Source organism: Pseudophryne corroboree, assembly GCF_028390025.1.
Source record: "Pseudophryne corroboree isolate aPseCor3 chromosome 8 unlocalized genomic scaffold, aPseCor3.hap2 SUPER_8_unloc_4, whole genome shotgun sequence".
NCBI classification, from domain to species: domain Eukaryota; kingdom Metazoa; phylum Chordata; class Amphibia; order Anura; family Myobatrachidae; genus Pseudophryne; species Pseudophryne corroboree.
The window spans coordinates 529,621-556,748 of NW_026967622.1; the positions used below are offsets into that span (position 1 = coordinate 529,621).

The window sequence follows — 27,128 nt, forward strand, 5'->3', positions numbered from 1 at the left end:
GCTAATTGCATCTTGTCAGTTTGGAGTCATGCAACAGGGCAGCTGCATGACATTATTAATTAGGCCTCTCTGTTATATGCTGGCTGAGTGCAATTCACAGACGCTGGTGATATTTCTAGGTTTCCAGTCTGCTTGAGATCTGAGCTTGTACCTGCCAGTTCCTGAGCTCCTGTGTAGCAGTGTCTGTCGAGCTGCTTCCTGTGTCGATTCCTGTGTCAGTCCCTGTGTCAGTCCCTGTGTCGATTCCTGTGTCTGATCCCGTGTCCTGCCGTGAAGTGTTCCTGTCCAGAAGTCCGGTGGCTTTGCCTATGCCTGGTCGAGTTTCTGGCTTCTTGGTGTCCACCGGTCTGTCGTTTGGGATTCTGCCTGTCCTCCAGTTCTGAGAGTCTGTGTCGGCAGCATTGGGGGTTCCTGTCCGTTTGCCAGTATTCGTACCGGTTCCGTGAGTAGCGGCTCTGCCGCGTCCATCGGCCTAGGCCGCTGTATTCCGTTATTATTTCTGTCACTGGTGTTTTGCAGAGGGTTCTGCTTATACTGTCACCGCCGGTACACAAAAGTATTGTGTCGGCGTGTGGTCAGCATTTCCTTTGTTGTTCTTTTCCTTTGGCGGCAAGCCGCACATACTTTGGTTTTAGGTTTGTTAGTAGCCCCTGGCCTTGTTGTTTAGTTAGAGGGCCCCTTGTTATCACCCTGTCTCGGTTCACTCTTTGTCTCTCATTAAGACCTGAGGGGGCATCGAAGTTGGGCAGACGTAATCCGCCCTTCAAACGCGGCTGCCATGGGCTCAAGCAACCATAGTCTCGCAAGAGTGTACTGACAGCACGGGCGAGACAACGGAGATAGGGCGCCAGGGGCTATTCCCTTTCCATTCCCCTTTCCCAGCATTACGTCCTGGTGCTCTGGACTCGCTTCATAACATCTCCCTTGTTCTGAGCACCAGGAACCTAACAGGTAGTCAGACACCCTTCTCCATGTGCTAATGCTGATCTTACCGCGTCTCATACTCTCTCTCAGCAGGGCAGTCTGACCCCCTTCTCCTTGTGCTAATGCTGATCTCACCCCGTCTCGCCCTCTCTCTCAGCAGGGTAGTCAGACACCCTTCTCCATGTGCTAATGCTGATCTTACCGCGTCTCATACTCTCTCTCAGCAGGGCAGTCATAACCCCTTCTCCTTGTACTAATGCTGATCTCACCCCGTCTCACCCTCTCTCTCAGCAGGGCAGTCAGACCCCCTTCTCCTTGTGCTAATGCTGATCTCACCCCATCTCACCCTCTCTCTCAGCAGGGCAGTCAGATTTCCTTCTCCTTGTGCTAATGCTGATCTCGCCCTGTCTCATACACTCTCTCAGCAGGGCAGTCATAACCCCTTCTCCTTGTGCTAATGCTGATCTCACCCCGTCTCACCCTCTCTCTCAGCAGGGCAGTCAGACCACCTTCTCCTTGTACTAATGCTGATCTCGCCCCGTCTCACCCTCTCTCTCAGCAGGGCAGTCAGACCACCTTCTCCTTGTACTAATACTGATCTCGCCCAGCTCACCCTCTCTCTCAGCAGGGCAGTCAGACCCCCTTCTCTGTGTGCTAATGCTGATCTTTCCCTGCCTCACCCTCTCTCTCAGCAGGGTAGTCAGCCCCCCTTCTCCATGTGCCAATGCTGATCTCACCCCGTCTCACCCTCTCTCAGCAGGGCAGTCAGACCCCCTTCTCCTTGTGCTAATGCTGATCTTTCCCTGTCTCACCCTCTCTCTCAGCAGGGTAGTCAGACCCCCTTCTACTTGTGCTAGTGTTGATCTCGCCCCATCTCACCCTCTCTCTCAGCAGGGCAGTCAGACCCCTTTCTTCTTCTGCTAATGCTGATCTGACCCTGTTTCACCCTCTCTCTCATCAGGGCAGTCAGACCCCCTTCTACTTGTGCTAGTGCTGATCTCGCCCCATCTCACCCTCTCTCTCAGCAGGGCAGTCAGACCCCTTTCTTCTTCTGCTAATGCTGATCTGACCCTGTCTCACCCTCTCTCTCATCAGGGCAGTCAGACCCCCTTCTCCGTGTGCTAATGCTGATCTCGCCCCGTCTCACCCTCTCTCTCAGCACGGCAGTCAGCCCACAATCTCCTTGTGCTAATGCTGATCTCGCCCCGTCTCACCCTCTCTCTCAGCAGGGCAGTCAGACCATCTTCTCCTTGTGCCATTGCTGATCTCGCCCCATCTCACCCTCTCTCTCAGTAGGGCAGTCGGACCCCCTTCTCCTTATGCTAATGCTGATCTCGCCCCATCTCACCCTCTCTCTCAGCAGGGCAGTCAGACCACCTTCTCCTTGTGCTATTGCTGATCTCGCCCCGTCTCACCCACTCTCTCAGCAGGGCAGTCACACCCCCTTCTCCTTGTACTAATGCTGATCTCGCCCTGTCTCACCCTCTATCTCAGCAGGGCAGTCAGACCATCTTCTCCTTGTGCTATTGCTGATCTCACCCCGTCTCACCCTCTCTCTCAGCAGGGCAGTCAGACCCCCTTCTCCTTGTGCTAATGCTGATCTCACCGTGTCTCACCCTCTCTCTCAGCAGGGCAGTCAGACCACCTTCTTGCTGATCTCGCCCTGTCTCACCCTCTCTCTCAGCAGGGCAGTCAGACCCCTTCTCCTTGTACTAATGCTGATCTCGTCTCGTCTCACCCTCTCTCTCAGCAGGGCAGTCAGACTATCTGCTCCTTATGCTAATGCTGATCTCACCCCGTCTCACTCTCTCTCTCACCAGGGCAGTCAGACCCTGTTCTCCTTGTGCTAATGCTGATCTCGCCCCATCTCACCCTCTCTCTCAGCAGGGCAGTCAGACCACCTTCTCCTTGTGCTAATGCTGCTCTCACCCCGCCTCACCCTCTCTCTCAACAGGGCAGTCAGACCCCCTTCTCCTTGTGCTAATGCTGATCTCGCCCCATCTCACCCTATCTCTCAGCAGGGCAGTCAGACCTCCTTCTCCTTGTACTAATACTGATCTCGCCCCGTCTCACCCTCTCTCTCAGCAGGGCAGTCAGACCACCTTCTCCTTGTGCTAATGCTGATCTCACCCCGTCTCACCCTCTTTTTCAGCAGGCCAGTCAGCCCACCTTCTCCTTGTACTAATGCAGATCTCGCCCCATCTCACCCTCTCTCTGAGCAGGGCAGTCAGGCCAACTTCTCTTTGTGCTAATGCTGCTCTCACCGCGTCTCACCCTCTCTCAGCAGGGCAGCCAGACCAACTTCTCCATGTGCTAATGCTGATCTCACCCCATGTCACCCTCTCTCTCCAGGGCAGTCAGATCCCCTTCTCCGTGTGCTAATGCTGATCTCACCCCATCTCACCCTCTCTCTCAGCAGGGCAGTCAGACCACATTCTCTGTGTGATATTGCTGATCTCGCCCCGTCTCACCCTCTTTCTCAGCAGGGCAGTCAGACCACCTTCTCCATGTGCTAATGTTGATCTCACATCAATCACCCTCTCTCTCAGCAGGGCAGTCAGACCCCCTTCTACATGTGCTAATGCTGATCTCACCCCATCTCACCCTCTCTCTCAGCAGGGCAGTCAGACCCCCTTCTCCTTGTGATATTGCTTATCTCACCCTATCTCCCCTCTCTCTCAGCAGGGCAGTCAGACTCTCGCCCCATCTCACCCTCTCTCTTAGCAGGGCAGTCACATCCTCCTCTCCATGTATCATACTGTGCTGGCCCCACTGCAGAGCGTCGCGTGACAGCAGCGATACAGCGCGCAGGATGAATGATGCAAACAGATTGCAGTGGATCAGATTCCGGGTGCAGCGCAGACGCCTGAAACACAGATCAGAGTCAGCAAAAGGAAATGTTGGGTCTCATGTAAAGAGCCTAATGGATGACAGTCTGCAGAGCGCACACCAAGGCGCGCATCAACGCTAATGACTCTAAAAGGGTGTCTAGATACGGGCGGGGGCGCATTTTGCGCAACTTGGATGCGCAAAATGCGTCTTTACTGGGAACATTCTATCTCCGCCCAACTTCTCCTACAGACAGACTTCTGCCCCTGTGCATGCGCCAGCAGGGGTGAGGAGTAAGTATTTATTTGGGAGAAGGTATAATTGCCCCAGAGCAGATTGATCCATTATTCTTACTCTGAGAAGGGTCAGTGTAAATGATAAAAGAACCTTAGTAAATTAAGAAAACAGACCTCAGCTGCGTGAGGATACACAGCGCCACAATGAGCGCAGCCAGCGAGATGCCATACCCCACGCTGTACATCACCCGTAGCTGGGACAGGATCCAGGCCTGACTCTGCAGAAACAAAGCACAACGCAATCAAATGCTGCATAGCTCCTGCACAAGTCGCAGCGTCACACAACGGGAACATAGACAAATACACTTCTGGATCCTTTGGGTAGATTGCTCTGTGGATCCTGGAAATAACATTAATATTGTTGTACATATATTTGTAATTACATTGAAATGAGAAGGTTATTGGGTCCCCCATAAAAAGGGGGTTCTAGAAACCAGCAAAATAACCCCAATCTAATGGCTGCTTCCCTTTCTCTTCTTCTCACCCCCTTATCCGCCAGGAGCATACTTTCCTACGCTCCCTCTATAGCCACATGTAAGGAATACAGGTGTAGTTACCTACGCTCCCTCTCCAGCCAGGTGTATGAAATACAGGTGTAGTTACCTACGTTCCCTCTCCAGCCAGGTGTATGAAATACAGGTGTAGTTACCTACGTTCCCTCTCCAGCCAGGTGTATGAAATACAGGTGTAGTTATCTACGCTCCCTCTCCAGCCAGGTGTATGAAATACAGGTGTAGTTATCTACGCTCCCTCTCCAGCCAGGTGTATGGAATACAGGTGCAGTTACCTACGCTCCCTCTCCACTCAGGTATATGAAATACAGGTGTAGTTACCTACGCTCCCTCTCCAGCCAGGTGTATGAAATACAGGTGTAGTTACCTACGCTCCCTCTCCAGCCAGGTGTATGAAATACAGGTGTAGTTACCTACGCTCCCTCTCCAGCCAGGTGTATGAAATACAGGTGTAGTTACCTACGCTCCCTCTCCAGCCAGGTGTATGAAATACAGGTGTAGTTATCTACGCTCCCTCTCCAGCCAGGTGTATGAAATACAGGTGTAGTTACCTACGCTCCCTCTCCAGCCAGGTGTATGAAATACAGGTGTAGTTACCTACGTTCCCTCTCCAGCCAGGTGTATGAAATACAGGTGTAGTTATCTACGTTCCCTCTCCAGCCAGGTGTATGAAATACAGGTGTAGTTATCTACGCTCCCTCTCCAGCCAGGTGTATGAAATACAGGTGTAGTTATCTACGCTCCCTCTCCAGCCAGGTGTATGGAATACAGGTGCAGTTACCTACGCTCCCTCTCCACTCAGGTATATGAAATACAGGTGTAGTTACCTACGCTCCCTCTCCAGCCAGGTGTATGAAATACAGGTGTAGTTACCTACGCTCCCTCTCCAGCCAGGTGTATGAAATACAGGTGTAGTTACCTACGCTCCCTCTCCAGCCAGGTGTATGAAATACAGGTGTAGTTATCTACGCTCCCTCTCCAGCCAGGTGTATGAAATACAGGTGTAGTTATCTACGTTCCCTCTCCAGCCAGGTGTATGAAATACAGGTGTAGTTATCTACGCTCCCTCTCCAGCCAGGTGTATGAAATACAGGTGTAGTTACCTACGCTCCCTCTCCAGCCAGGTATATGAAATACAGGTGTAGTTACCTACGCTCCCTCTCCAGCCAGGTGTATGAAATACAGGTGTAGTTACCTATGCTCCCTCTCCAGCCAGGTGTATGAAATACAGGTGTAGTTATCTACGCTCCCTCTCCAGCCAGGTGTATGAAATACAGGTACAGTTACCTACGCTCCCTCTCCACTCAGGTATATGAAATACAGGTGTAGTTATCTACACTCCCTCTCCAGCCAGGTGTATGAAATACAGGTGTAGTGACCTACACTCCCTCTCCAGCCAGGTGTATGAAATGCAGGTGTAGTGACCTACGCTCCCTCTCCAGCCAGGTATATGAAATACATGTATAATTACCTACGGTCCCTCTCCAGCCAGGTGTATGAAATACAGGTGTAGTTACCTACACTCCCTCTCCAGCCAAGTGTATGAAATACAGGTGTAGTTACCTACGCTCCCTCTCCAGCCAAGTGTATGAAATACAGGTGTAGTTACCTACGCTCCCTCTCCAGCCAAGTGTATGAAATACAGGTGTAGTTACCTATGCTCCCTCTCCAGCCAGGTGTATGAAATACAGGTGTAGTTACCTACGCTCCCTCTCCAGCCAAGTGTATGAAATACAGGTGTAGTTACCTATGCTCCCTCTCCAGCCAGGTGTATGGAATGCAGGTATAGAAACATAGAATTTGTCGGCAGGTAAGAACCACTTGGCCCATTTAGTCTGCCCCCTTTTTTTTTTACATTATTTTTTATCTCTAACCTTATTTGATCCTTATTTTTTGTAAGGATATCCTTATGTCTATCCCATGCATGTTTACATTGCTCTACTGTCTTAGCCTCTACCACCTCTGATGGGAGGCTATTCCACTTGTCCACTACCCTTTCAGTGAAGTAATTTTTCCGTAAATTTCCCCTGAACCTCCCCCCTCCAGTCTCAGTGCATGTCCTCGTGTCCTATTGCTTCTCTTCATTTGGAGAATGTTTCCCTCCTGGACTTTGTTAAAATCCCTGATATATGTGACAGTCTCTATCATGTCCCCCCTTTCCCTTCTCTGCTCCACACTATACATGTTGAGATTTCTTAGTCTTTCTGGGTATGTTTTGTGATGTAGGCCATGCACCATTTTAGTTGCCCTTCTTTGTACAGTCTCTAATGTATTTATATCCTTCTGGAGATATGGCCTCCAGAACTGGACACAGTATTCCAGATGGGGCCGTACCAATGACCTATACAGTGGTATTATTACTTCTTTCTGCTGCTGATTCCTCTCCCAATGCACCAAGCATCTGACTAGCCTTCCTCATTGCCTTGTTACATTGCTTACCTGCCTTTATGTCATCTGAAATAGTGACTCCTAGATCCCTTTCCTCCTCAGTAGTTTCCAGTATAGTGCCATTAATACTATATTTATCCTTTATGTCACCTGAGATAGTGACTCCTAGATCCCTTTCCTCCTCAGTAGTACCCAGTATAGTGCAATTAATACTATATTTATCCTTTATGTCACCTGAGATAGTGACTCCTAGATCCCTTTCCTCCTCAGTAGTGTCCAGTATAGTGCCATTATACTATATTTATCCTTTATGTAACCTGACATAGTGACTCCTAGATCCCTTTCCTCCTCAGTAGTCTCCAGTATAGTGCCATTAATACTATATTTATCCTTTATGTCACCTGAGATAGTGACTCCTAGATCCCTTTCCTCCTCAGTAGTTCCCAGTATAGTGCCATTAATACTATATTTATCCTTTATGTCACCTGAAATAGTGACTCCTAGATCCCTTTCCTCCTCAGTAGTTTCCAGTATAGTGCCATTAATACTATATTTAGCCTTTATGTCACCTGAGATAGTGACTCCTAGATCCCTTTCCTCCTCAGTAGTTTCCAGTATAGTGCCATTAATACTATATTTATCCTTTATGTCACCTGAAATAGTGACTCCTAGATCCCTTTCCTCCTCAGTAGTTTCCAGTATAGTGCCATTATTACTGTATTTATCCTTTATGTCACCTGAAATAGTGACTCCTAGATCCCTTTCCTCCTCAGTAGTTTCCAGTATAGTGCCATTAATACTGTATTTATCCTTTATGTCACCTGAAATAGTGACTCCTAGATCCCTTTCCTCCTCAGTAGTTCCCAGTATAGCGCCATTAATACTATATTTATCCTTTATGTCATCTGAAATAGTGACTCCTAGATCCCTTTCCTCCTCAGTAGTTCCCAGTATAGCGCCATTAATACTATATTTATCCTTTATGTCACCTGAAATAGTGACTCCTAGATCCCTTTCCTCCTCAGTAGTTTCCAGTATAGTGCCATTAATACTGTATTTATCCTTTATGTCACCTGAAATAGTGACTCCTAGATCCCTTTCCTCCTCAGTAGTTTCCAGTATAGCGCCATTAATACTATATTTATCCTTTATGTCACCTGAAATAGTGACTCCTAGATCCCTTTCCTCCTCAGTAGTTTCCAGTATAGTGCCATTAATACTATATTTATCCTTTATGTCACCTGAAATAGTGACTCCTAGATCCCTTTCCTCCTCAGTAGTTTCCATTATAGTGCCATTAATACTAGATTTATCCTTTATGTCACCTGTAATAGTGACTCCTAGATCCCTTTCCTCCTCAGTAGTTTCCAGTATAGTGCCATTAATACTAGATTTATCCTTTATGTCACCTGTAATAGTGACTCCTAGATCCCTTTCCTCCTCAGTAGTTCCCAGTATAGTGCCATTAATACTATATTTATCCTTTATGTCACCTGAAATAGTTACACCTAGATCCCTTTCCTCCTCAGTAGTTTCCAGTATAGTGACATTAATACTGTATTTATCCTTTATGTCACCTGAAATAGAGACTCCTAGATCCCTTTCCTCCTCAGTAGTTTCCAGTATAGTGCCATTACTACTATATTTATCCTTTGTCACCTGAAATAGTGACTCCTAGATCCCTTTCCTCCTCAGTAGTTCTCAGTATAGTGCCATTAATACTATATTTATCCTTTATGTCACCTGAGATAGTGACTCCTAGATCCCTTTCCTCCTCAGTAGTTCCCAGTATAATGCCATTACTACTATATTTATCCTTTGTCACCTGAAATAGTGACTCCTAGATCCCTTTCCTCCTCAGTAGATCCCAGTACAGCGCCATTAATACTATATTTATCCTTTATGTCACCTGTAATAGTGACTCCTAGATCCCTTTCCTCCTCAGTAGTTCCCAGTATAGTGCCATTAATACTATATTTATCCTTTATGTCACCTGAAATAGTGACTCCTAGATCCCTTTCCTCCTCAGTAGTTACCAGTATAGTGCCATTACTACTATATTTATCCTTTGTCAGCTGAAATAGTGACTCCTAGATCCCTTTCCTCCTCAGTAGTTCCCAGTATAATGCCATTACTACTATATTTATCCTTTGTCACCTGAAATAGTGACTCCTAGATCCCTTTCCTCCTCAGTAGATCCCAGTACAGCGCCATTAATACTATATTTATCCTTTATGTCACCTGTAATAGTGACTCCTAGATCCCTTTCCTCCTCAGTAGTTCCCAGTATAGTGCCATTAATACTATATTTATCCTTTATGTCACCTGAAATAGTGACTCCTAGATCCCTTTCCTCCTCAGTAGTTACCAGTATAGCGCCATTAATACTATATTTATCCTTTATGTCACCTGTAATAGTGACTCCTAGATCCCTTTCCTCCTCAGTAGTTCCCAGTATAATGCCATTACTACTATATTTATCCTTTGTCACCTGAAATAGTGACTCCTAGATCCCTTTCCTCCTCAGTAGATCCCAGTACAGCGCCATTAATACTATATTTATCCTTTATGTCACCTGAAATAGTGACTCCTAGATCCCTTTCCTCCTCAGTAGTTACCAGTATAGCGCCATTAATACTATATTTATCCTTTATGTCACCTGAAATAGTGACTCCTAGATCCATTTCCTCCTCAGTAGTTTCCAGTATAGTGCCATTAATACTATATTTATCCTTTATATCACCTGAAATAGTGACTCCTAGATCCCTTTCCTCCTCAGTAGTTCCCAGTATAGTGCCATTAATACTATATTTATCCTTTATATCACCTGAGATAGTGACTCCTAGATCCCTTTCCTCCTCAGTAGTTTCCAGTATAGTGCCATTAATACTATATTTATCCTTTATATCACCTGAAATAGTGACTCCTAGATCCCTTTCCTCCTCAGTAGTGTCCAGTATAGTGCCATTAATACTATATTTATCCTTTATGTCACCTGAAATAGTGACTCCTAGATCCCTTTCCTCCTCAGTAGTTCCCAGTATAGTGCCATTAATACTATATTTATCCTTTATGTCACCTGAAATAGTGACTCCTAGATCCCTTTCCTCCTCAGTAGTTCCCAGTATAGTGCCATTAATACTGTATTTATCCTTTATGTCACCTGAGATAGTGACTCCTAGATCCCTTTCCTCCTCAGTAGTTTCCAGTATAGCGCCATTAATACTATATTTATGCTTTATGTCACCTGAAATAGTGACTCCTAGATCCCTTTCCTCCTCAGTAGTTTCCAGTATAGTGCCATTATTACTATATTTATCCTTTATGTCACCTGAGATAGTGACTCCTAGATCCCTTTCCTCCTCAGTAGTTTCCAGTATAGTGCAATTAATACTATATTTATCCTTTATGTCACCTGAAATAGTGACTCCTAGATCCCTTTCCTCCTCAGTAGTTTCCAGTATAGTGCCATTAATACTAGATTTATCCTTTATGTCACCTGTAATAGTGACTCCTAGATCCCTTTCCTCCTCAGTAGTTTCCAGTATAGTGCCATTAATACTATATGTATCCTTTATGTCACCTGTAATAGTGACTCCTAGATCCCTTTCCTCCTCAGTAGTTTCCAGTATAGTGACATTAATACTATATTTATCCTTTATGTCACCTGAAATAGAGACTCCTAGATCCCTTTCCTCCTCAGTAGTTTCCAGTATAGTGCCATTACTACTATATTTATCCTTTGTCACCTGAAATAGTGACTCCTAGATCCCTTTCCTCCCCAGTAGTTCTCAGTATAGTGCCATTACTACTATATTTATCCTTTGTCACCTGAAATAGTGACTCCTAGATCCCTTTCCTCCTCAGTAGATCCCAGTACAGCGCCATTAATACTATATTTATCCTTTATGTCACCTGTAATAGTGACTCCTAGATCCCTTTCCTCCTCAGTAGTTCCCAGTATAGTGCCATTAATACTATATTTATCCTTTATGTCACCTGAAATAGTGACTCCTAGATCCCTTTCCTCCTCAGTAGTTACCAGTATAGTGCCATTACTACTATATTTATCCTTTGTCAGCTGAAATAGTGACTCCTAGATCCCTTTCCTCCTCAGTAGTTCCCAGTATAATGCCATTACTACTATATTTATCCTTTGTCACCTGAAATAGTGACTCCTAGATCCCTTTCCTCCTCAGTAGATCCCAGTACAGCGCCATTAATACTATATTTATCCTTTATGTCACCTGTAATAGTGACTCCTAGATCCCTTTCCTCCTCAGTAGTTCCCAGTATAGTGCCATTAATACTATATTTATCCTTTATGTCACCTGAAATAGTGACTCCTAGATCCCTTTCCTCCTCAGTAGTTACCAGTATAGCGCCATTAATACTATATTTATCCTTTATGTCACCTGAGATAGTGACTCCTAGATCCCTTTCCTCCTCAGTAGTTCCCAGTATAGTGCCATTAATACTATATTTATCCTTTATGTCACCTGAAATAGTGACTCCTAGATCCCTTTCCTCCTCAGTAGTTTCCAGTATAGTGCCATTAATACTATACAGTATTTAGCCTTTATGTCACCTGAGATAGTGACTCCTAGATCCCTTTCCTCCTCAGTAGTTTCCAGTATAGTGCCATTAATACTATATTTATCCTTTATGTCACCTGAAATAGTGACTCCTAGATCCCTTTCCTCCTCAGTAGTTTCCAGTATAGTGCCATTATTACTGTATTTATCCTTTATGTCACCTGAAATAGTGACTCCTAGATCCCTTTCCTCCTCAGTAGTTTCCAGTATAGTGCCATTAATACTGTATTTATCCTTTATGTCACCTGAAATAGTGACTCCTAGATCCCTTTCCTCCTCAGTAGTTTCCAGTATAGTGCCATTAATACTGTATTTATCCTTTATGTCACCTGAAATAGTGACTCCTAGATCCCTTTCCTCCTCAGTAGTTTCCAGTATAGCGCCATTAATACTATATTTATCCTTTATGTCACCTGAAATAGTGACTCCTAGATCCCTTTCCTCCTCAGTAGTTTCCAGTATAGTGCCATTAATACTATATTTATCCTTTATGTCACCTGAAATAGTGACTCCTAGATCCCTTTCCTCCTCAGTAGTTTCCAGTATAGTGCCATTAATACTAGATTTATCCTTTATGTCACCTGTAATAGTGACTCCTAGATCCCTTTCCTCCTCAGTAGTTTCCAGTATAGTGCCATTAATACTATATTTATCCTTTATGTCACCTGTAATAGAGACTCCTAGATCCCTTTCCTCCTCAGTAGTTTCCAGTATAGTGACATTAATACTATATTTATCCTTTATGTCACCTGTAATAGTGACTCCTAGATCCCTTTCCTCCTCAGTAGTTCCCAGTATAGTGCCATTAATACTATATTTATCCTTTATGTCACCTGAAATAGTGACTCCTAGATCCCTTTCCTCCTCAGTAGTTACCAGTATAGTGCCATTACTACTATATTTATCCTTTGTCAGCTGAAATAGTGACTCCTAGATCCCTTTCCTCCTCAGTAGTTCCCAGTATAATGCCATTACTACTATATTTATCCTTTGTCACCTGAAATAGTGACTCCTAGATCCCTTTCCTCCTCAGTAGATCCCAGTACAGCGCCATTAATACTATATTTATCCTTTATGTCACCTGTAATAGTGACTCCTAGATCCCTTTCCTCCTCAGTAGTTCCCAGTATAGTGCCATTAATACTATATTTATCCTTTATGTCACCTGAAATAGTGACTCCTAGATCCCTTTCCTCCTCAGTAGTTACCAGTATAGCGCCATTAATACTATATTTATCCTTTATGTCACCTGAAATAGTGACTCCTAGATCCATTTCCTCCTCAGTAGTTTCCAGTATAGTGCCATTAATACTATATTTATCCTTTATATCACCTGAAATAGTGACTCCTAGATCCCTTTCCTCCTCAGTAGTTACCAGTATAGTGCCATTAATACTATATTTATCCTTTATATCACCTGAAATAGTGACTCCTAGATCCCTTTCCTCCTCAGTAGTGTCCAGTATAGTGCCATTAATACTATATTTATCCTTTATGTCACCTGAAATAGTGACTCCTAGATCCCTTTCCTCCTCAGCAGTTTCCAGTATAGTGCCATTAATACTATATTTATCCTTTATGTCACCTGAGATAGTGACTCCTAGATCCCTTTCCTCCTCAGTAGTTTCCAGTATAGTGCCATTAATACTATATTTATCCTTTATGTCACCTGAAATAGTGACTCCTAGATCCCTTTCCTCCTCAGTAGTTCCCAGTATAGTGCCATTAATACTATATTTATCCTTTATGTCACCTGAAATAGTGACTCCTAGATCCCTTTCCTCCTCAGTAGTTCCCAGTATAGTGCCATTAATACTGTATTTATCCTTTATGTCACCTGAGATAGTGACTCCTAGATCCCTTTCCTCCTCAGTAGTTTCCAGTATAGCGCCATTAATACTATATTTATGCTTTATGTCACCTGAAATAGTGACTCCTAGATCCCTTTCCTCCTCAGTAGTTTCCAGTATAGTGCCATTATTACTATATTTATCCTTTATGTCACCTGAGATAGTGACTCCTAGATCCCTTTCCTCCTCAGTAGTTTCCAGTATAGTGCAATTAATACTATATTTATCCTTTATGTCACCTGAAATAGTGACTCCTAGATCCCTTTCCTCCTCAGTAGTTTCCAGTATAGTGCCATTAATACTAGATTTATCCTTTATGTCACCTGTAATAGTGACTCCTAGATCCCTTTCCTCCTCAGTAGTTTCCAGTATAGTGCCATTAATACTATATTTATCCTTTATGTCACCTGTAATAGTGACTCCTAGATCCCTTTCCTCCTCAGTAGTTTCCAGTATAGTGACATTAATACTATATTTATCCTTTATGTCACCTGAAATAGAGACTCCTAGATCCCTTTCCTCCTCAGCAGTTTCCAGTATAGTGCCATTACTACTATATTTATCCTTTGTCACCTGAAATAGTGACTCCTAGATCCCTTTCCTCCTCAGTAGTTCTCAGTATAGTGCCATTACTACTATATTTATCCTTTGTCACCTGAAATAGTGACTCCTAGATCCCTTTCCTCCTCAGTAGATCCCAGTACAGCGCCATTAATACTATATTTATCCTTTATGTCACCTGTAATAGTGACTCCTAGATCCCTTTCCTCCTCAGTAGTTCCCAGTATAGTGCCATTAATACTATATTTATCCTTTATGTCACCTGAAATAGTGACTCCTAGATCCCTTTCCTCCTCAGTAGTTACCAGTATAGTGCCATTACTACTATATTTATCCTTTGTCAGCTGAAATAGTGACTCCTAGATCCCTTTCCTCCTCAGTAGTTCCCAGTATAATGCCATTACTACTATATTTATCCTTTGTCACCTGAAATAGTGACTCCTAGATCCCTTTCCTCCTCAGTAGATCCCAGTACAGCGCCATTAATACTATATTTATCCTTTATGTCACCTGTAATAGTGACTCCTAGATCCCTTTCCTCCTCAGTAGTTCCCAGTATAGTGCCATTAATACTATATTTATCCTTTATGTCACCTGAAATAGTGACTCCTAGATCCCTTTCCTCCTCAGTAGTTACCAGTATAGCGCCATTAATACTATATTTATCCTTTATGTCACCTGAAATAGTGACTCCTAGATCCATTTCCTCCTCAGTAGTTTCCAGTATAGTGCCATTAATACTATATTTATCCTTTATATCACCTGAAATAGTGACTCCTAGATCCCTTTCCTCCTCAGTAGTTCCCAGTATAGTGCCATTAATACTATATTTATCCTTTATGTCACCTGAAATAGTGACTCCTAGATCCCTTTCCTCCTCAGTAGTTCCCAGTATAGTGCCATTAATACTATATTTATCCTTTATGTCACCTGAAATAGTGACTCCTAGATCCCTTTCCTCCTCAGTAGTTCCCAGTATAGTGCCATTAATACTATATTTATCCTTTATGTCACCTGAAATAGTGACTCCTAGATCCCTTTCCTCCTCAGTAGTTCCCAGTATAGTGCCATTAATACTGTATTTATCCTTTATGTCACCTGAGATAGTGACTCCTAGATCCCTTTCCTCCTCAGTAGTTTCCAGTATAGCGCCATTAATACTATATTTATGCTTTATGTCACCTGAAATAGTGACTCCTAGATCCCTTTCCTCCTCAGTAGTTTCCAGTATAGTGCCATTAATACTATATTTATCCTGTCACCTGAAATAGTGACTCCTAGATTATTATTATTATTAAATTTTATTTATAGGGCGCCACAAGTGTTTCGCAGCGCCGTACAAAGGACAGTACAGGGAGACAAAACTTAACATAACAGTAAATAAATAACAAAAATGGAGTGCAGGTAACAAAGAGCACCACAATTCTCAAAACATAATACAGCTTAGATGTAAGTAGCGAAGGAGTAATCATTGTACTACTTGGGGCTGGCGGCCATAGATAGAGAGGGGCCATTTACCAGCAGGAGAAAAAGCAGGTAAAGATGGTCGCTGAGTGAAATGTGTCAAGAAGAGGGCTTAGACAAGAGGAAAGAGGGCCCTGCTCTGAAGAGCTAACAATCTAGTGATCTAGTGGGGAGGGGCAACAGACAGATGACACGAGGTGCAAGCAAGCAGGTAGAAGCCTGATTGTGGTATTCGAGCAAAGCAGAGATGTCCAAGGCATGGGGCAGAGGGATGGAGGAGCAGCCTAAGGACTAGGTTATGCATTGGAGGGGTACGCTTTGATAAATAGGTGGGTTTTTAGTGCCCGTTTGAAGCTTTGCAAGGTCGGGGAGAGTCTAATGGAGCGCGGGAGCGCATTCCACTGAAGGGGTGTAGCACGGGCAAAATCCTGAACTCATGCATGGGAAGCAGTGACCAAGGCAGAGGAGAGGCGACGGTCATCAGCCGACCGTAGTGGGCGGGAGGGAGTATGAAGGGAGAGGAGGTTGGAGATGTAGGGAGAAGTGGAATTAGAGATGGCCTTGTATGTGAGGGTGAGGAGTTTGAAGAGGATTCTGTAGGGGAATGGGAGCCAGTGCAGATTTTGTCGAAGGGGAGTGGCAGAAGTGGAGCGGCGGGAGAGGAAGATGAGCCTAGCTGCGGAGTTGAGGACAGATTGGAGGGGAGCGATGTGGGAGCAAGTGAGGCCAGTGAGGAGCACATTGCAGTAGTCGAGTCGTGAGATGACCAGTGAGTGGATGATAAGTTTAGTTGCACTCTGGGAGAGAAACGGCCTGATGCGAGCAATGTTGCGTAGCTGAAACCGACAAGATTGCGCCAGAGCTTGGATGTAGGGTGCAAAGGAGAGGGCGGAGTCAAGAGTGACGCCCAGGCAGCGGAGTTGGGGAACGGGGGAGATGATTGTGTTGTCAACAGTGATAGAGATATTTGTAGGGAGTGTTGCTCTGGCTGGGGGAAAGATAATAAGTTCAGTTTTATCCATGTTGAGCTACAGGGAGCGCTCAGACATCCAGGAGGAGATGGCAGAGAGGCAGCTGGAGACCTGAGAGAGGACAGAGGGGGATAGATCAGGAGAGGAGAGGTAGAGTTGTGTGTCATCAGCATAGAGGTGGTATTGAAGGCCAAATGAGTTAATAAGCGCACCCAGGGAAGAGGTGTACAGGGAGAACAGAAGGGGGCCTAGGACAGAACCCTGAGGGACACCAACAGGAAGGATCCCTTTCCTCCTCAGTAGTTCCAGTATAGTGCCATTAATATTATATTTATCCTTTATGTCACCTGAAATAGTGACTCCTAGATCCCTTTCCTCCTCAGTAGTTTCCAGTATAGTGCCAGTAATACTATATTTATGCTTTATGTCACCTGAAATAGTGACTCCTGGATCCCTTTCCTCCGCAGTAGTTTCCAGTATAGTCCCATTAATACTATATTTAGCCTTTGGATTTTTGAGACCCAAGTGCATGATTTTGCATTGTTGGGCATTAAACTGTAATTGCCACATTCATGACCATTCCTCTAGTGTACCTAGATCCTCAATCATTTGTTTTACCCCACCTGGTGTGTCTACCCTGTTGCATACCTTTGTGTCATCTGCAAAAAGGCATACTTTCCCTTTAATGCCATTTGCAATGTTACCAATAAAGATATTAAAAAGCACTGGTCCAAGTACAGATCCCTGGGGTACTCCACTGGTAACATTTCCCTCCTGCGAATGCACTCCATTTACCACAACTCTCTGTTTTCTATCCTTCAACCAAGATCTTATCCATTCAATAATCCTAATATCCAATCCCAAACTTTCAAGTTTATTTAGCAGTCTGCGATGTGGAACAATGTCAAAAGCCTTACTAAAGTCTAGATAAGCTATATCCATGGCTCCACCTTTATCCATCACTTTAGTCACACAGTCAAAAAAGTCAATACGATTTGTTTGACATGATCTTCCCCTAGTGAATCCATGCTGTTTGGGATCCTGTAAATTGCCAGATTTGAGATAATCTACAACTCTTTATTTTAAGAGTGTTTCCATCAATTTCCTTACTACTGATGTAAGACTAACTGGTCTGTAGTTGTTTGCCTCTTCCTTGCTTCCACTTTTGTGCAGTGGGACTACGTTTGCTCTTTTCCAGTCCTCTGGAATTACTCCTGTAGCTAATGACTGGTTGAATAATTCTGTCAATGGTGCTACCAGCACCTCTTTAAGTTCTTTTAGTATCCTTGGATGTATCCCATCTGGCCCCATAGATTTGTACACTTTCAGCTTTGAGAGTTCTGTTAGGACCTTCTCCTCTGTAAATGTACTTGTTTCATTTTTCTGAATATCCCTGCAACTTAACTGTGGCCCCTTCCCCTCTCTTTCAAAAGTAAATACTGAGCAAAAATAATTATTAAGATGATCTGCTATTACATTGTCTCCTTCAACAAGACTCCCAGTCTCTGTCTTTAGTTTTATTATTCCGCCTTTTGTTTTTCTCCTCTCGCTTATATACCTAAACAAAAGTTTTGCCTCCTTTACCCACTGACTGGGCCATTTTCTCCTCAGCTTGTGCCTTTGCACATCTGATTACCTTCTTAGTATCCGTCTGTCTAATAGGATATATCTCTTTGTCTTCATTATTTTGTGTCTGCTTATATTTCCTAAAAGCCATCTTTTTTGCTTTCACGATATTTGCTACTTCTTTTGCAAACCACTGGCTTCCTTTTCCTTGTGTTTTTCCTAACACTTTTGATACAAAGGTCTGTTGCCTTTAATATTGCACATTTTCCTACGCTCCCTCTCCAGCCAGATGTAAGGAATACAGGTGTAGTTATCTACGCTCCCTCTCCAGCCAGGTATATGAAATACAGGTGTAGTTACCTACGCTCCCTCTCCAGCCAGGTGTATGAAATACAGGTGTAGTTATCTACACTCCCTCTTCAGCCAGGTGTATGAAATACAGGTGTAGTTATATACACTCCCTCTCCAGCCAGGTGTATGAAAGCCAGGTGTATGAAATACAGGTGTAGTTACCTACGCTCCCTCTCCAGCCAGGTGTATGAAATACAGGTGTAGTTATCTACACTCCCTCTCCAGCCAGGTGTATGAAATACAGGTGTAGTTATCTACACTCCCTCTCCAGCCAAGGATATGAAATACAGGTGTAATTACCTACGCTCCCTCTCCAGCCAGGTGTATGAAAATAAGATTTTACTTACCGATAAATCTATTTCTCGTAGTCCGTAGTGGATGCTGGGGACTCCGTCAGGACCATGGGGATTAGCGGCTCCGCAGGAGACAGGGCACAAAAATAAAGCTTTAGGATCAGGTGGTGTGCACTGGCTCCTCCCCCTATGACCCTCCTCCAAGCCTCAGTTAGGATACTGTGCCCGGACGAGCGTACACAATAAGGAAGGATTTTGAATCCCGGGTAAGACTCAAACCAGCCACACCAATCACACCGTACAACTTGTGATCTGAACCCAGTTAACAGTATGACAAACGTAGGAGCCTCTGAACAGACGGCTCACAACAATAACAACCCGATTTTTTTGTAACAATAACTATGTACAAGTATTGCAGACAATCCGCACTTGGGATGGGCGCCCAGCATCCACTACGGACTACGAGAAATAGATTTATCGGCAAGTAAAATCTTATTTTCTCTGACGTCCTAGTGGATGCTGGGGACTCCGTCAGGACCATGGGGATTATACCAAAGCTCCCAAACGGGCGGGAGAGTGCGGTTGACTCTGCAGCACCGAATGAGAGAACTCCAGGTCCTCTTTAGCCAGGGTATCAAATTTGTAGAATTTTACAAACGTGTTCTTCCCCGACCACGTAGCTGCTCGGCAGAGTTGTAATGCCGAGACCCCTCGGGCAGCCGCCCAGGAAGAGCCCACCTTCCTTGTGGAATGGGCCTTGATAGATTTAGGCTGTGGCAGGCCTGCCACAGAATGTGCAAGTTGAATTGTGCTACAAATCCAACGAGCAATCGTCTGCTTAGAAGCAGGAGCACCCAGCTTGTTGGGTGCATACAGTATAAACAGCGAGTCAGATTTTCTGACTCCAGCCGTCCTTGAAATATATATTTTCAATGCCCTGACAACGTCCAGCAACTTGGAATCCTCCAAATCGCTAGTAGCCGCAGGCACCACAATAGGCTGGTTCAGGTGAAAAGCTGACACCACCTTAGGCAGAAAATGAGGACGCGTCCGCAGTTCTGCCCTGTCCGAATGGAAAATCAGATATGGGCTTTTATACGATAAAGCCGCCAATTCTGACCCTCTCCTGGCTGAAGCCAGGGCCAGTAGCATGGTTACTTTCCATGTAAGATATTTCAAATCCACCGATTTGAGTGGCTCAAACCAATGGGATTTGAGAAAATCCAAAACTACATTAAGGTCCCACGGAGCCACTGGGGGCACAACCGGGGGCTGTATATGTAGTACTCCTTTTACAAAAGTCTGGACTTCAGGAACTGAAGCCAATTCTTTCTGGAAGAAAATTGACAGGGCCGAAATTTGAACCTTAATGGACCCCAATTTGAGGCCCATAGACAATCCTGTTTGCAGGAAATGTAGGAATCGACCCAATTGAAATTCCTCCGTGGGGGCCTTCCTGGCCTCACACCACGCAACATATTTTCTCCAAATGCGGTGATAATGTTGTGCAGTCACCTCCTTCCTGGCTTTTACCAGTGTAGGAATGACCTCTTCCGGAATGCCTTTTTCCCTTAGAATTCGGCGTTCAACCGCCATGCCATCAAACGCAGCCGCGGTAAGTCTTGGAATAGACACGGTCCCTGCTGAAGCAGGTCCTGTCTTAGAGGTAGAGGCCACGGATCTTCCGTGAGCATCTCCTGAAGTTCCGGGTACCAAGTTCTTCTTGGCCAATCCGGAGCCACGAGTATCGTTCTTACTCCCCTTTGCCGTATAATTCTCAGTACTTTTGGTATGAGAGGCAGAGGAGGAAACACATACACTGACTGGAACACCCACGGTGTTACCAGAGCGTCCACAGCTATTGCCTGAGGGTCTCTTGACCTGGCGCAATACCTGTCCAGTTTTTTGTTGAGGCGAGACGCCATCATGTCCACCTTTGGTTTTTCCCAACGGTTCACAATCATGTGGAAAACTTCTGGATGAAGTCCCCACTCTCCCGGGTGTAGATCGTGTCTGCTGAGGAAGTCTGCTTCCCAGTTGTCCACTCCCGGAATGAACACTGCTGACAGTGCTATCTGAAAGGGTTAAAGCTCGTCTCTGCTTCAATGTCATAGAATTGCTTGTGTTATAGAACTTAATGTTCCAGCACATTCCTTGCTACTGTCCTTGTCTCTTATCTTTTTTATACCGTGTGAACAACCTCCCTATTTGAAATACAAACTTGCCCATATATGCATATCCTTCCACTGCGGCAGTTCCTAGCCAATCATGTTATGTTAGCCCCTTTTTGTGTTCTGTCCAATTAGTTATTGACTTGGGATATACACGCCCTAAATCCTTTCTTTTATATACTTTTGTTAAACGAACAATAAACAGTGTGAATCTTTACTGCTTGTGTTGTGCATGTAACTTGTGGCTAAAGGTTTACACTCACGGACGTCTGAGAGGCCATCACATCGAGGGTTAAAGAATATAGGGGCAATCCTTTCAAGTGGGGGCTCCGTCCGCGATTCAGTGATCGTCCCCGGATGGTAAGATAGAGAATTTATTGTCTGTCTTTGCCATACGGGATTGCGGTCATACACTGAAGCTGAATCCGTGTCAGTGTTCTGGGAACACGTGACCAAACATCTTTAATGTCTGGGACTTAAAGATACGTCTGAGAAGGGACCAGGGGTCCAAGCGCAATTCTCCAAAGACGTTAGTATCTGGGATACTTAAAATAGACCTGGGAGTCTATACATAACGTGACGTTAGTATCTGGGATACTTAAAAATAGACCTGGGAGTCTATACGTAACGTAGAGAATACCTCGATTTGATCGTCTATATATTCTTGTATGTTTGTAGTGAGATAAGTTCTTATATTTGATCAGACGGCTGGTAAGTTTTCGTCTGCCAGATATCTTTACTCAAACACTTTTCCTGCTTCCTGTTTAAAACGCTGTATTTTTCTGACATCTTGTACGAATGGTAAGTATCGTACACGTCAAAAGATTTCATGTTCTCACTATACAGATAATATTGTGATATTGTCAATGACTAATTAACTGGTTAGCTGATGCATGTATAGTAGAGTGTTGTAAATTTTAGATATTTTCTTTTAAAGTTGTACTGTTGATTTATATTACTGTCTGACAATGGGCTCTAGTCAGAGTAAAAAAACTACATATCCCCCGCCCCTCCCTGGTGAGACATGCAAGATGTATGTCGCCCGCAACTCTACCTCAGAGTATTACTTAGTTAACCCATGGGTGGATAATTTAGCGGGATGGACAGAGAAAGCAGGACAGGACCCATTCCTACGGGAAGGCAGTAATTACCCTTTCTATATGGAGGATTAAAAATGTCAGTTCCCAACAGCACAGAAGCGAAGAAGTGAGAAACTGTAAATCTTTGAAAACCCTCTCCCTCCCCCTTACATTCCAATATATCCTGCGCTCGGAGACACAGATCTCTTGGCAGCAGTAACCCTTTCACACCAGATGGGATCGCCTCCAGCTCCACTGCTAGAAAATGCGTCCACTAGCTCTATCCCTAACGCACCAGTAACCCAGAGTTTAGATAATAGTAAAACACTGTCCCAAGCCCACTATTACCCTCGATGGCTGTATATCTTATTTGCGCAAAGCTTGCAAAGGACGCAGCGATACACATATGAAGGAAGTCTTTAAAACCCGTGCTCCTTTGCCTGTGCTTTTTTGCCTGTCGCTGTAGCTTGTAAACAGAAACCTTCGGAGTCTGTTACTGAGTTTTGGAAAAGGTTTAAGGACTGCTGGACAGATGACGCTGGCTTACCTTTGCTTAACTCAGAAAGCTTACTCATTTCCACCTTCATTAACAACCTTCTACCTTCTGTCATAGTTTCTGTTAAGCAAAATGTCTCTTCCTGGACTTCTGATAGTACGATAGATTTTGAAAAAAAAAAAAACATTTATATGAGAAAGAGGCTGCAGGGTGTTTTGATGTAAAGAAACCTGCGCCCACTCATAACTATCAGAACTCCGGACGCTTTGACAGACAGAACCAACCCCGCAGTCAGGGAAGATTCCAAAGACCCCGCGCACTGACGGGGCCCGGAGGAGGGTATCCCAGCCTTTATTCAACTCACCCGTCATAGTAAAGATTCACCTCTGCTGCCACTTATTATAAATGGAAGTAAAATTCCCTTTTTAGTGGACAGCGGTGCAACAACCAGTGTTTTGTGTTCTGACCTATGCAGTATCCCCTCTCACCAGAAAAGATAGAAGGTCTCCGCCCCATGATACAGCAATTCTTACAACAGGGTATTCTCAGACATATTGTATCACCATACTGTACTCCTGTGAACCCTGTTGCCAAAGCTGATGGCAGTATAAGATTTGTACAGAATCTCAGAGCGATCAATCAGTTAATTGTCCCAATTGCACCAATTGTTCCAGATGTAAACTCACTCATTTCTGCAATCCCTGCAGATGCTGCGTTCTTCTCTGTAATTGATTTGAAGAATGCCTTTTTTCAGCATACCTGTAGATTCACAGACACAATTACTTTTTGCCTTTTCTTTTAAGGGTAAACAACTTACCTGGTGCAGATTATTGACGCACCTGTTGTCTCCAGGCCACATTGGGGCCCTGGCAACCTCACCATGGTTCAGTCCTGCTACAGTATGCAGATGATCTGCTGCTCTGTAGTCAAACTGAGGAGGCCTGCCGAGAGGATGGTGTTTCATTACTAAACTGGCTTTGTGAATGTGGACACAAGGTGTCCAAAACAAAAATGCAATGGTGTAAAAAGCATGTTGATTACTTAGGTTTTGTGCTCACTCAGGGAGAGAGGAAAGTCAGTCCACAACGCATACAGTCTGTATTGGGCCTGGTCACCCCAACTACCCAGAAGGAACTACTGTCCTTCCTGGGTATGGTAAATTACTGCAGACAGTGGATTTCTGATTGTTCTTATTATGATAACATTTTGAGACAAGCCACACTGAAGGACAAACCTAAAACTGTACAATGGTCACAAGAAATGTTAACTGCATATGAAAGTTTAAAATGTATGTTGATGAAAAGTCCGGCACTTGGCCTCCCCAATTATGTACTACCTTTCCATCTATATGCAAGGGACAATTGTAAAACCATGGCGGGGGTGCTCACACAGTTTCATGGAGGGAAGTTGCGCCCCGTGGCATTTTTTTTCAAAGTCATGCCAGTGTCTGTGCAAGGTATGCCTGCCTGCCTCAGGGCTTTGGCAGCCTGTGCAATGGTTGCAGAAATGGCCACTACCCTCACTTTAGGCCACATCACAGTACTCCACACCACACATGATGTCCTGGCAATACTTAAAGGCTTGCACACACAGCACATGTCAGCACAACGCCTTAGTGGATATGAAGTACTCCTTTTGAGTAACCCTACCCTTACCATTAAGTACACTGCTAGTTCTTCTGGCCCTGCACCCATTCTCAATGCCCTTTTAGGCTTGAAAGGTCCCGAGGATGAACCACCCGACCTACATGACTGTGCTGCTTCCATTGAAGCTGAAACTTCTCCCAGACTTGACATGTCTCCCGTTCCCATACCAGGCGCAGACATAGTTTTTGTTGACGGCTCCTGTAGTAGGCCCAATGACAATACATACCAGGCTGGCTATGCCATTGTCACCCTCCCTGACACTGTGTTGGAAACCCTGCCAATACCTTATCAGTCCGCGCAAGCTGCAGAACTCATTGCACTCACTAGAGCATGTCCCTCCCTTGACAACGTCCATCTGCTCACTCAACTTCAAGCTGCTGCGACTAATACTGATCTCTCCGACTGGACTTACCCAATTCTGCAGAAAAAATCCTAAATCAGGATTAATCTGCAAAGAGGGGAAACCCTGTATACCCCAGTCCAGTGCCCCTTTGCTCATTGCCCATTACCATGGTGTTAGTCACCATAGTAAAGCCACAACACTCCTCCTACTAACCAATGATTTTTATGTTACTAATGCCAAATCACTTGTGGACCAGTATGTTAGCAGATGCATCACTTGCCTCAGGAACAACCCTAACAACCCTAATAAAGCTAAACACCAGCATCTTGAATACCCCACCACCCCTTTTACACACTTACAAATTGATTTTACCCATATCCCTGGTACAGGTAAACAAGAATATGCCCTGGTCATTGTAGATATGTTCTCCCGCTGGCCAGAAGTATTCCTAACTAAGTCAGAGGATGCCAAGACAGTAGCAAGAATCCTAACACAGAAAATCATCCCTAGATGGGGGTGCCCCCTGCAAATAAATAGTGATAAAGGCTCAGCCTTTACAGCCAAAATCACACAGGCCTTAGTAAAAGCTCGGTACCACCTGCAGAGTTCAGGGGTCGTAGGAAGAATGAATAGGACCCTCAAAGACAAACTAAGGAAGGCCACAGGAGGTACCTTCCACAAATGGAAGCAGGTCCTTCCCATTGTCCTAGCAGAAATCAGAATGACCCCACAGAAAACTCTAGGATACTCACCCTTTGAAATACTAATGGGTAGACCCTTCCCCACACCCTGGGCTAAGAAACCGTTGATGATACAGGAAGGAGATCTAGAATTTATAAGGGAAGAGTATGTCAGGGCCCTCATAACCAAACTTGATGAAATTGAACATGAGGTTGTTTGTAAAAACCCTTTGAATCCACAGGAACCTACACACCCTTTTAAGGTCGGAGACAGAGTAGTGGTGAAGATCCTCCCCCGCAGCAAGAGCCCAGGAGACTTCACCTATGGTCCAGAGACAGAGGTCGTAGCAGTTACCCGAACAGCAGTCCTGACAGAGGAAAGTCCTACCTGGATCCATGCATCCCGAGTAAAAAAGGTTCCTAGACCAGACCTAGAGAGGGAAGCAAGTGATTCCAGTGAGGTACGAACCGGGGCAGACAGCCCTGACCTCCCACCTAGCGAAGACAGAAGAACAGAAAACGATGAAGAACCTGCCCCCTATCTTTACCCTGGGGACTATCTTGATAGCCCTACTGGCCCATTTTCCCCTCTCAATGACTGAGGTTGATATAACTCAGAATAAGGGAAACTGACACTATGGTATAACTCTTCCACCACATACACCGCAACCTACATACTAGATTATTTCCAATTCCCCCAACTAGCTGCTGTCCAAAAGTCTGTTGACTACCAGATCCGCGCTGACACCACAGACAACCTAAGCCCCGAGGTACCTTATATTTGCGTTACAGGCCATAACTGGGGAAATGATTGCAGCTCATGGTCCGCGGCTGCCTGGAACACAGGTACCCCATGGGGCTATAAGCCCGCTGAAGCCTTAGATGAAAAGGATGAACACGGAACATCATTAACTCAACGATTAACCCTTCTTAAAATGCCCAACAATTACTGCAACTCCCGCTCAGGCTAAAAATTGCGCCATTGGCGCGCAGAAAGACGTAAGCTTTGCAAGAATCATATAGTATAACAATAATGATTCTAAGAGGGGATTGAAAGGGTTAAAGCTCGTCTCTGCTTCAATGTCATAGAATTGCTTGTGTTATAGAACTTAATGTTCCAGCACATTCCTTGCTACTGTCCTTGTCTCTTATCTTTTTTATACCGTGTGAACAACCTCCCTATTTGAAATACAAACTTGCCCATATATGCATATCCTTCCACTGCGGCAGTTCCTAGCCAATCATGTTATGTTAGCCCCTTTTTGTGTTCTGTCCAATTAGTTATTGACTTGGGATATACACGCCCTAAATCCTTTCTTTTATATACTTTTGTTAAACGAACAATAAACAGTGTGAATCTTTACTGCTTGTGTTGTGCATGTAACTTGTGGCTAAAGGTTTACACTCACGGACGTCTGAGAGGCCATCACATCGAGGGTTAAAGAATATAGGGGCAATCCTTTCACTATCACATGATCTTCCGCCCAGCGAAGAATCCTTGCAGCTTCTGCCATTGCTCTCCTGCTTCTTGTGCCGCCCTGTCTGTTTACGTGGGCGACTGCCGTGATGTTGTCCGACTGGATCAACACCGGCTGACCCTGAAGCAGGGGTTTTGCCAGGCTTAGAGCATTGTAAATCGCTCTTAGCTCCAGTATATTTATGTGAAGAGACATCTCCAGGCTTGACCATACTCCCTGGAACAGCAGACGTGTCGTCGGGGTCAATTGAGATTTTGGAAAATTCAGAATCCACCCGTGCTGTTGCAGCACTACTTGGGTTAGTGCTACTACGTCCCCCAGCTGTTCCCTGGACCTTGCCCTTATCAGGAGATCGTCCAAGTAAGGGATAATTAATATGCCTTTTCTTCGCAGAAGAAACATCGTTTCGGCCATTACCTTGGTAAAGACCCGAGGTGCCGTGGACAATCCAAACGGCAGCGTCTGAAACTGATAATGACAGTTTTGCACCACGAACCTGAGGTACCCTTGATGTGAAGGGCAAATTGGGACATGCAGGTAAGCATCCTTGATGTCCAGGGACACCATAAAGTCCCCTTCTTCCAGATTCGCTATCACTGCTCTGAGTGACTCCATCTTGAACTTGAATTTTTGTA

At 44.7% G+C, this 27,128-nt stretch overlaps 1 protein-coding gene across 1 annotated transcript in view; it reads right to left on the bottom strand.

Moving 5' to 3' along the window:
• Window positions 1-27,128, bottom strand: part of GIPR (gastric inhibitory polypeptide receptor) — a 94,256-nt gene that overhangs the window by 46,308 nt on the left and 20,820 nt on the right. Inside the window, exons 4-5 of the mRNA XM_063950476.1 lie at window positions 4,164-4,267; window positions 3,637-3,790 (exon numbers count right to left, since the gene is read on the bottom strand). Of these exons, the coding sequence (XP_063806546.1) occupies window positions 3,637-3,790; window positions 4,164-4,267 (258 nt within the window). The remainder of the gene's footprint in view (window positions 1-3,636; window positions 3,791-4,163; window positions 4,268-27,128) is intronic.